This window comes from Pteropus alecto, unplaced genomic scaffold (assembly GCF_000325575.1).
Source record: "Pteropus alecto unplaced genomic scaffold, ASM32557v1 scaffold61, whole genome shotgun sequence".
Lineage (NCBI taxonomy): Eukaryota > Metazoa > Chordata > Mammalia > Chiroptera > Pteropodidae > Pteropus > Pteropus alecto.
In genome coordinates, this window is record NW_006434835.1 from 19,176,044 (window position 1) to 19,187,612 (window position 11,569).

The following is an 11,569-nucleotide window of genomic DNA, read 5'->3' on the forward strand; positions in this document are numbered from 1 at the left end:
GCCCAGCTGCACAGACCCACCTTGCCGCTGGTTGTTGCGTAAGCATTTCACCTTGGGCAACTTGATGAGCTCTTTGCAGTCATCAGCTGCAAAGATAAAAGGTTTTGTGAAGCGAGCTCCTGGGGATGGAGGTGAACCTGAACAGTAGGTAAGGCAGCCCGGCCTGCTGTCCCCACTCCCAACTGCAGAGCCCCATCTTGACTCCAGGGTGCTTGTGACCTTTGGGAAGAGCAGACTGACCATGGCCGTCAATATACAACGTGGCTCAATCTGTGCAAAGTGGCTCAAGGGGGCCTCTTGGGAGCAGGTCAGTCACACAGTAGCACTTGCATACTTGCTAAAAACACTTCCGGATGGGAATTCTTGGCATTGTCACCTGGGGACATTTCTCTTTTTCTACAGATCATTCAAAGCATGAGATAAGAGTCCTGTTCACTCCGGTGGGATATGGAAAAAACTGCGGGGAGGCCGGAGAATGGAGGAAATGAATTTTGGAGTTTCCTTTCAGACCATGGACTCCTAATACAGGAGACCCTATTTGTTAAGGGGTCCTCCCAGAGTGCCTTCCACCACATGGAGCTGGTCCAACTCTACCCAAGGAAAATGCACCAGGAAGGGCAAGGGACCCCTCTTAGGCATTTGCCTAGCGTCATTCCCTAGCTTGCCTGCTTCCGCAGCTCCCCTTTGGCTCCCCATCTCTTGGCTCTGAACCCATATTGTGACCCCCCTGTTCTGCTTGTGCTTCATCAGTTTATCATCCTTAGCTTCTCTGCTTGGCTCTAGACTCTACAGAGGCTTTCTCGGGGCCAGGAGCTATTCTAAGCACTTTGAATGTGTTGACATATATAAACCATATCTATTATTATTATTTTTAATTATCATCATCATTATTATCATCTCCATTTTATAGTCAAGGAAACCAAAGCACAGCCAGGTCAGTGACTTGCCCAACACACTTAACTAGTAAGAGTGAGTGATAGGTCTAGGATTTGAAGCCGGGCAGTCTGGCTTTAGAGTCCATGCTCTAACCACCAGGCTGTTCTGCTTCTAAGTGAATCTGCGGCATTCCCTTCTCTAGCCTCAGTGCCCGGCAACCTCCCAGCAGGACCAGTGCCTCCCCACCTCCATCCCCTTCCTCACTAGGGTAGAGAGATCAGATCACTGAGTTTCAGCACTCAGAGCCCCATCTTACTATTCTGGCCCTGGTGCACAACCCACCCATGCATTACTTCCAAGGTTGTGTCACGGGTGTGGGTTTCCAGCTGTCCTATGGCAGACCCCAGCACGGCAGTGGTTCCTACGCCCAGCCTCCAGCACTGGTGGGGACAGACTCCACTCCCCTGGGACATGGGACTGTCCCCGGTGGCCCTTGCCTGCTTCCCCTGGTTCGTCAGTGGGAAGAGCTGGTTCTGCCTGAGTGTGGTTGACTTCCTGGAACTGCATCCAGGCTGCTGGGACAATGGCTCTCAAAAGAGTTGTCGGCACTATTAATACTTAAAATCTAACAATGCTTCTACAGTTATCGTACCTGTCAAACTGAACATACAGAAGTCTGAAAACACCTACATGCTTTTCTTGGGGAAAGTGGATTTGGAGTGTGAATTTGGATGGGACCCATGCTCTTTGATGGGATGAAGACCAGCAGGATCCAGGGTTGGAAGGCAGCTGCTCACTGTGTCATGGGCGAGTGATGGGATGTCCTACTAGGAATCCCCAAGGGAGCCCGCCCAGTCCTCCCATGGGAATAAAAGGAAGAGGGTGTGTTAGCTTCAGCTCGGATTAACAGATTATCACGCATTCCAGTCGGAATCTCTTGTGATGGAGCTGCTTCTAGGCTCCAGGTCCCAGGGTCAATCCTTTGTAGGTTCAGTTCCCTAGCCATGTCCAGGAATGTAGGTTAGGGGGCAGTAACACACATGCATGAGTACACCCATGCACACATACACAGACACACACAGACACACACACACACCAGCACAGTCAAGAATCTGCTAAATTTACCTGCTTAGGTCCTCAAAGACTCATAGCAAAGAACTCAATAAGTTGTTTACGAAGGTAAGGTTTATCTCCTTCTTTAGCCCCACACAGACACTCACAGCTCCTACTACAAACCTAGGCTTTCCTGCATCCCCAGAGACCCATGGGCTTCCCTCTGCCTGTTACCCAGGAGCCAGAACAGGCATTTGCGTCTCCAGAGCAAAGGAGCAATGTTCCTTACGGTCATTGCTGAAGTCATCCACTAAGATGATTTCCTGGATCAGATTCATAGGGGTGCGGTTTAAGATGCTGTGAGATGGAAAGAGAAAAGATCATTATGACTTCTAGTTGCAAATATATGTATTAAACCAAGTTTTAAATAGATACCATTGCATTTGAGGAATGAAAACTTGGAGCAGCCGAGTTTTCGGGCTTGTCCAGTCACACTGCTCACCTGTGAGTTGCTGGGATAGAACTCTATTTTCTCTTAGTGAATGCCACTGCCACCCGCCTAGCACCCAGACAGAAATACAATGACCCTCCCTCTCCCCGAAACCCCACATCAAATCAATGCCCCAAACTGAGTAGTTTTGACTCAAAAATGTCACTTGAATCACTTTCACCTCTTATAAGCGCTCCACCTCTTTTGCTGGGTTTATTACAGTACCCTCGACCTGCCCAGGCTGACCTCCTGGGGCCCCGAGAGTGAGCTCTATGAGGCACAGGTCTGATCTGATTGTGTGATTTTCCCTGCTGATGCAAACAAATAAGTTGACAAAACCACCCTCAGCGGCCTCCCACTATCTATACCCCAAATCCTCCATATGCTCTTCAAGGCCTCTCATGGTCTGGAGTCAGCCCCCCCGTTTCCAGCCTCCTCCAGCCCAGTGTCGTTATCTGGAGACATCCTGCTCATTTCTAACTGAGAGCCTGTTCCCTGCTGCTGACACGGCTTGAAATGCTCATCCTCGGCCACAAGGACCAGTTCAAATGTCACTTCCTCTCTAACAGCTTTCCAATCCACTTAGTGAGAATTAATTGCTTCCTCCTCTGGGATCCCTCAGCAGTGTGTATCTGAGGCTTCCTGTGGCTTTCATTGCTGCCTGATTCTGAGGGTTGGTTTTTGCTGGTCCCTCTAGATGATTACGTCCCTAGCTGCAGGTCACATCTTTGCCGCGTTACCTCTGTACTGCCAGAGTCCAGCACAGCACCCTGGCCTATAACCATATCCTCCAGGGATATTTAGTGCACACCTACTATGTGCTTGGCACTGGGAATATGATGAGGAACAAAGCGTATGTGAGCTCTGCCTTCCAGAAGCTTGTGGTTTAGCAGCTTCTTACCACAAGCTGTGCAATCTTGGGCAAGTTACTTAACTGCTCTCTGCAGTAAAGTGTCCCTATCTGTAAAACAGGGATGACAATAGTAGTACCTTCTTCACAGGGCTGTTGGGAGAATTAAAGGAGAAAATGTATCTAAAGCACTCAGCACGGAATCTGGCGTTAAATGATGAAATGCGGTAGCAATTACCACTACTTTAGTGCATCGTTAATGAATTTTGAATTGACTTCATCTACCCTCCTGTGTGTGGGTCTGCAACCCCAGCGCAAGGCTGGGTTTCAGTTTATTCTGGGTGTTGGGCCGACTGAGATGGCTGGATCCTGCTTCTTCCAAACCTCCCCAAACCGCATGGGTCCTCAGAAACATCCCGGGGCCACACCGCCACCATGGGGCGCCCAGGGCTGTGTGTGTTTTGGGGATGGGGTTCATGTGGGTGGTGGCGGAGGCTCTCTGCGCGACCCTCCTCTCAGGGGGACCATTCTGAGCGTTTCCGGTGAGCCACCTTTCTAAGCAGGCTGTGGAGACTCTCCAAGAGCAGAACCTTTGCCTGGAGCTACTTTTATTTATGAAGCCTCAATTCTCACCATGGTCACGGGTGTCAGGTGGAGAAGAAGCCCAACACCAAGGCCTGAGCCCACTGCTGGCACCAGGAGGGGCAGGAGGTGGTAGGAGGAGACCCTCACCTGATGGTCCCAGAGAAAACAAATGCCAAGCCAACAACCCACCCTCTAATCACAGAGGGAGGGGGAGAGGGAGGCAGAAAGAGAGGAAAAAACCTGCTTGAAGAATACCCTCTAATGAGGTTTGATTAAGGCTGCAGCTTCTGCATGTGATTCCCCAAAATCCCTGCTGGCTCTTTGAAATTCAAGAGTTCTCTTCTGAGAACATCAAAAGGTAAATCGTGTGTGGCTCTGTGCTGGTTGAACTGAGAGATGATTAGTGAATAAAAAATGTCCAGGGTTTAAAAAAGAAAGGAAAAAAAAAAAGAAATCGTCAGCAGTAAGTGCTAATTAGACCATTCCCCGGTAACACCTGGCTTGTTTTCGCTCCTCTAATCAGAGCAATTGGTGTGATGGTGGAGGCTCCGTAAAAGTGGCTCCAGGCTGGGAGGGCCTGAGCTGGGCAGTTACTCTGGGTTCCTGGGGTGTCTAAGAAGGAGAAAGGTCAAGGCCAGCCCAGGGGGCCTGTCCCCCAGGGCCCCCCCTTCTGCATACCCCACTTCTATTCCCACCATCCCCACCGTGGCTCCTCGGGTCTCCCTCCTGCGCTCTCGTGAGCTCTTCAGCAAGGACCTCACCTGTCTCTCCACAGCGAAGCCGACCCCCCCTTTCCCCAGGGCCCAGATGAGCATATGCTCTTCCCTGCTTAACACCCACCCCCACCCCGCGGCTGTTCAATGCCCTTTCCTTACACAGCTTCAGCATGAGAGTGGGTGCTCACCCCACTGGCATATCCAGGTCACACTCGGCCTGGGAATTATTCTAGAATTGAATCTCCTATAAACAGCTCACCTCTCTGCCAGAGAACAGCTGAGCAGATGCTGTGCAGGGAGCATCTACACCGTTTGCTTTCTGCCTGCTGCCCTAACTGTGGGGCCCCACACGGAGAACCCTGAAAGGCAGCAGGCATGGCAACATGGGCAGTGTGGGAGGCCAGGCGGCCTCCACCACCTACGAGCTGTGCAGCCCTGAAGAAGATGCTGGGTTACTTTCCTTTCCATCTGTAATTACATTTTCCTTGTAAAGGCAAGCGATATTAATACTTGACCTACTTCACAGACCTTTGTGCGTATGAAATGAGGAAATGTATTTGAAATTGCTTTGTGAACTCCGTGCTGCTATATGCAGGCAACGTTTATCAAACGCTCCCTAAGTACCAGCTGAATGAAGACTCAAGGCTGGTTGACAAGTCGACTCATTCTGGAGCTAGACCGACTTGCGTTGAGGCTCTGTATCCGCCCATCCTCCATACACCAGCTGCAGAGCTTCGGTGAGCACGGAGCCCCCAGCACCACAGCTTCCTCAGCTGCACGAGAGCCACTTAGCACTGTGCCTGGCACACAGCAGTTGCTCTTGGAATCTGGGTATTGATAATAATGACATTGGTTCTCAAAGCGTGATCCCGGAACCAGTTGCATCAGCGTCACCTGAGAACTTGTTAGAAATGCATTTTGAGGCTCCACTCAAGACTTACTGAATTAGTATTTCTGGGGATGGGGGCCAAGAAACCATTTTTAACAAGCCCCCCAGGGCATTCTGGTGCCTGCCCAAGTTTGAGACTGCCTTAGGAAACTGCTGCCTACCCAGCTGGAGGTGCCTCATAAAACCTGTGGCCACCTGTTCAGGCTCACTCGGTGCCAGGCACTGTTTTAAGGCCTTTACCTACCTGAATTCATTCACCCTTCTCCACAATCATGCAAAGTAGTTACTACCATTAGCTTTTCTCTTGCAAAGAAGGAAACCGAAGCAGAGATGTGAAGGAGTTTGCCCAGGGTCACACAGCTGGTCAGGGCAGAGCAGGCAAATCTGGCCCTAGGGCCCAATTTCTTGACCACCTTAACCTGAGAAATTGCTCCTCTAAATCTAGGACTTTTCAAAAAAGTCTCTGGTAAGAAGACTCAGGACATAAAGTATCAACCGTGCAGGCTCCAGAGCCCCCATGGAGGTGTCAGGCTGAAGAGTGCTCCAGGGGAGGGGGACAGCCCTGGGTCTCAACATACCCAGGGGCCACTGCAACACCAAAGATGAACTATTCTTTGGGGCTTGTTTTCTCTCTCCTTTAGTGAGCAAAGTCTCTTAATTTATCTAGGTTGTGATTCTCTCTCCCTCCCCCCATCACCCACCCCAGCATGCCTCTGCCTGGCTCCAAGTGCCCCCACGTGCACCTTTACAGCCCCCTGTTCCCCAGGTAACTCAGGATGTCAGGGGCCAAAGGGCCTGGGCAGGCATGGACAGAGGCGAAGGCCTGGCCAAGTGCTGGGTGGAAAGGAGGAGGGAGACAGTCCCCTCCAGTTCCTTGAGCATTCTCCCCTTTTGAGAGCCTGGCAACAAAGCCATCAGAATTCTGGAACGTTAAAGATGAAAGATACCCTGGAGAAGATCCTTTCATCAATGGCATCGTAAGCTAGGAAGTGCTCCTCATTCAGTCCCTTCTCATGAGCTAGTGGAAGGAGGTGCAGCATCCCAAGACAAATTATACCTGGCTATGAAAGTTTCCAGAAGTAATCTTCCTTGCCTCCACCTCTAAAATGTACCCCGCCCGATGATGGTGTAAACACCCATCTGTTCACACGTGGCTTTCAGGCCCCCATTCTGCTATTTTCCTGCATCACACTTGGGTCTGAGGTGGGGCCTGGCTTATGTGGGACATTCCTAAGAGGCAGGAAACAGGTCAATGGGGTTCCCAGCAAAGCGCCCAGCAGAGGCTGATGTGCAGTCTGGCACTCCATGGGTGCCTTCTAAAAAGTACGCTGATGATGGGCCCCACTCCCCTGCCGGAGTGCAGGTCACCAGGGCCTTGGGGGCAGTTCTCCATCAGGCTGGTGGACAGAGGTGTTGAGGCCGCACCCCTAGCTGCCCCCACTTCCACCCAGGAAGTCAGAAACCTGAGTCCTGGCTCCTGTGCTTCCAAGCCCATGGCTCTGGGCCTCCGTCACCATGTGTACCCCAACCTCACAGGCTCCAGATGGGGCTCCAACTGAAGCGAAGTGTTCTGTAGCTTAAAGCTCAGCATAATATTATGCTAATATCATTATTATAAAGTATCATTATTACTATTATAAAGAGATTGAGGAGCAGCTGGAAGAGAAGGAAAAATATATCTTAGAGCTGAAAGGGATGAGTCTGAGGGCAACAGCTGAAGTGACTTCAAGAATATTAACATGATGTTAGGGAAGCTTGGGGGGACTGGGGCATCCACATTAAATTACAATGACCCCCAAGTGTCCCAGGGTAATGTCACAGACATTCCTGACAGGAAGGTTTATTGTAGGAAATGTGATAGAACTTGAAACATCTAATATACTTTTATTACTGTCTTTATAGATGTGGTTGGTGACCTGTGCGGGGTCATAAGGCTAGGGAGTGACAGGGTAGGGACTTGACCCCAGGTCTTCAGACTCCAAGCGCGGGGCCCTTTGAGTACCCCATAGCCTCTTTTCTTTTGAGAGCTCTCTAGCTCGTGTAGATATAGAGATGGCCAACACTGATCAAGCGCTTACTCTGCCGGCACGGTTCTCAGTCCTTTCCCTGAATTAGCGCAAAGCAACTCTATGCAGTCGGTACGATTACTTTCTTTTCCTTGATAAAGAAACTCAGCCATAGGGAAGTTTGGAAGGAGATGGATAAGATACGGTCCTTGCCCCACAGGAGTTCATTGAGGATGACATCTGGGAAAAATGCATTAAGTGCTAGAGTGGAGATGTACTGAGAAGGAGCCCAGAAGAAGATCCTAATGGTGTGTGTGCGTGTGCGTGTGCATGCGTGTGCGTGTGTGTGTTCTGAGGCGGAGGAAGGTGCATGGCATCATAAGACTGGAGGAGGAGGAGAGGCCAGCCTAGAAGGTGAGGAGGAGCTATAGTGTCCTCATGGACACATCTGGCCGCCATGCCCAGACATAGCCTTATGCAACGGTGGTGTAATCTGGGACTTAGGGATCCATACGCTGCCGCCTGTGTGCCTGCTCTGCCTGAAAGGCCCCGAAACTCTGGTCTCCTTTCACCAAAACAGACCCAGATAACCTGGACTACCGCTTATCCCTGTTCCTCCCACACATACCCACACTGGTTTATAAATCAGAAAGGTTCTTTGTTAGTCTACCGTGAGACTCACAGTGACACCTGACAGTGACTCTGCACATTTTCTTGTCAAAAGCTGAAGCCTTGTTGGAAAATCAAATTTGAATCAGGCAGCTTGAGGGGTGAATGTAGAAGCCAGGGCAGACAGGGCAAGAGACTGGCAGAAGGACCCAGCCAGCCAGTCACCAAGGACATCTGCGAAGCAGACAGAGCTGTCCCTGTGGACAGGGGAAACACTGAGCTGAAGACCACGTGTTCGAACAGGTTTGTCCCTGCATTTCTAAGGGAAGGGACCCACTGACCTTGCACAGTGGACACTCATCACGAGTGACAGGTGGCGCTAAAGACTTGGTGCCTGCCAACAGGGGGAGCCTATTGCTGACTCTCCCCTGTCACCTGGAGCTTCCCCACCTGCTCACAACCCAGTGGGTGCGGCAAGGAGAGAGGGAAGATGTGGCTTATTGATGGAAATGACAAGGAGTTTCCCTGTGCTTGGATGTCCTCTCCTTGGCCCACATCTGATCTCACCTCCTTCTCTGTGGGATCAGGAGACCACCAGATGGGCTACTCAGCAGATCTGGAGGGGCTCTAACAGGCCATGTGCTGGAGAGTGGCGGTACCATGAAAATTACCCTCCAGGGCCGGCCCCTTGCTCTGCTGGAGGCATGGCTGGGTGCACCTCTGGCCCCAACACCTCCCCTAGGGGTTCTGAATGCCTCCCTGCCTGGTCCGATTCAGGCTGCTGAAAAGAACTGGGGTCAGATGCAAGGGTTGGAGCCCTGCGTCCCCCTTGTCAGCGGAGCGACAAGGCCTTGAGTTAGTATCTCCGAGTCTTAATTTCCTCAGCTGTGAAGTGAGCGCAGCACTGGCCTCCCACATCCCCAGCTGAGAGCATGAGCTGAAGTGTCCGCACATGAGGGGACTTAGTGACCAGTGGCTGCTGTTACCACCATCTAAGATGCCAATGAGTACGGAAGGGGGGAGGGCAGGATGGTTTGGGGGAAAGAAGGCCTGGGGAGAGGGGCTCCAGAGGAGGGAAGGAGCATGGCAGAGAGAAGTGAGCCAAAACAACTCTGCAGGGCCACCGGGAAGTTCTACTGGGGGCTGTCACTAGAATTTTTGCACATCAAAAATCCACGTAGGCCACAGGCCATACAAGTAAGGACACATCTATTAGAGAAACGTCATGGCCCAGACTAGGAGCTGAGCCTGAGAGGCCTGAGAGGGCGCAGGGCTGGGACACGAGGCGCTGGCTGAGAAAGCAAACATTCGTCATTACTGTCAGGCTGCTCTGATGTGCACCATGGGCCCTGGAGTATGTGGGAGGCTGTGGAGAGGCAGGTGCTGGGATGGGCAGCACTTGGCTGACCTGAGCTCTAACCCCAGTCTGATGCTGGGTGTGGGGTATGTACGCAGCCTCTCAGAACCCCAGCTCCTTTGTCAGCTGTGAAATTAGAACTCGTGTTCTAGAGGAACTCTACACAGAGACTTTCTGCAAGTCACCCGCCACTTCAGGCCTCTGTCTCTCCCCCTTTAAAATGGGAGAAGAGCCACCCTCACAGCAGTGTGAGCATGGCTGAGTAGATGCACGTGGAGTGAGTCCAACGGTGCCTGGCAGGTAGTTAGGAATGCCTCATATTCTTATCACGAGGCTGAAGCCCCAGCAAGCAGACATGCCCTCACCAAGTGCTGGCCCCGGAGGGTGAACAACCAGGAAGGCTGTCTCACCTGCGGATGGTCCTGAGCAGGGTGGAGCGGGCCTCGTTGTGGAAGGTGATGATGATGCTGGTGGGAGAGAGGTCCTTGCAGTATACCAGCAGGGCGCACCTGGGGAAGGAAAGGCAGGAGACAAGTCAGACTTTTAAAGGCAAAGGAGACCTCAAGAGCTACAACCAAGGGCATTGCAGTGGTCACCAACATGGACAGATGCCTGGTGTCCAGTGGGGCCAACCCAGATGCACAGCACTGGGCAAAACCCCAGGGCCTCACCCAGCCGAGAAGGACTGAAGCTGAATTTCCCACCATCTCAGGGGAATATGGGCTCGGAGCCAAATGAAGTTGAGATATAGAACATAAATGTGGGATTTCTTGCATGCCCCAGTGAGAGCATAGCGGTTCCTAGCAGCCACACAAACCCACCCCCAAGTCTCGGGCTCTGCTCCCCAGTCTGGGCCTGTCCATTTAGGAGAGGCCAAACCATGTTCTGGGCCAGAGCTCCAGCCCACCACACCATGCTGACCCCTGACCTCCTGTGCCCCCACACCGAAATCTGACATGTTTAAAGAGGCAGAGTCCCCCAAATCCTGGCATAAATAATAACATCCCATCCGAGAAAAGCATTCTTTTCCACGTGTCCAGGATCATTTTGCATGACAATTATACCTGGGGTAATTTCTGTTTAATACCTTGCTGCAAGTGATATTGTAGCCTGCAGCCTGAAGATTACTATGATAATGAAAATAAACCTGCCAAGGGCGGCTAGTCCCACCAGGGTAATGAGTAAATGCTTCCTCCTCCTTCATGCTCTTATGGGGGCTGTTCGATTATGGGGAGGGGTATTAAACAGGGAAGTGAACAACACTTTTGAAGAGTCATTTTCATTTTCCAATTCCTTCCTAGGCCTGGGGCTTTTAATGTGGGGTCCAGAGACCCCAGGATGGACTTCAAGGAGACTGTGAGCCCTCTGAAATTATTTGCAAAACCAAGTATGTAAATGTGCATTTGTGTGTGGGGGGGGGGTGGTGGCGGGGAGGTGATCCATAGTTTTCACTAGATTCTCAAAGAAATCTGTGGCCTAAACATTTCAGAACCTCAAGTGGCCAGATGTCCCTTTGACCTCCCTGAGAATTCTGAACACTTTTTCTACAAGAACAAACACTGAATGAGAGAACTTATTTCGAGAAAGGTAGGTTGTTCTGCTCAGGACCTGAGCATAGGGTGGGCTTGAGGCATCCACTAGGAGCCAAGAATTACAAGAGGAATCTAATACAGGCCCTGAATCCTCCCTCCTCTCTCATCCCCATGGCTCTGGCTCAGAGAGCCTTTACTCCTTTTGGGGTCCCTGCAGCAGCCTTCCGACCCATCTTTCTGCCTCCAGGCTCTGCCCTGGAAGTCATGTCCTGTGCCCCTCCTAATACAGGCCCCCTGAATCCTCCCTCCTCTCTCATCCCCATGGCTCTGGCTCAGAGAGCCTTTACTCCGACCCATCTTTCTGCCTTGCCTCTCTGCCCTGGAAGTCATGTCCTGTCCACCATGCAGCTTTGCCCAGACCTTGCCCTGGCTCTAAGCCCTCCAGTGGCTCCTGATGTACGAAGTACAAACTCCTCGTCATAGTCTTCAAGACCTTTCGCAATTGCTGCTTCATACGTGGCCATAACTCTCTGACACTGCTCACTCCATTACTTCTGCATGGAGCGATGTCCTTCCTCCTTTCTCCACTGACAAGATCGCGGAGGA

At 51.5% G+C, this 11,569-nt stretch overlaps 1 protein-coding gene across 1 annotated transcript in view; it reads right to left on the reverse strand.

The window, feature by feature from the left end:
- The window catches only part of GALNT14 (polypeptide N-acetylgalactosaminyltransferase 14), a 187,564-nt gene that overhangs the window by 37,330 nt on the left and 138,665 nt on the right, over positions 1–11,569 (reverse strand). The window contains exons 3-5 of the mRNA XM_006910362.1: positions 9,842–9,940; positions 2,219–2,286; positions 21–86 (exon numbers count right to left, since the gene is read on the reverse strand). Coding sequence (XP_006910424.1) covers positions 21–86; positions 2,219–2,286; positions 9,842–9,940 — 233 coding nt within the window. The remainder of the gene's footprint in view (positions 1–20; positions 87–2,218; positions 2,287–9,841; positions 9,941–11,569) is intronic.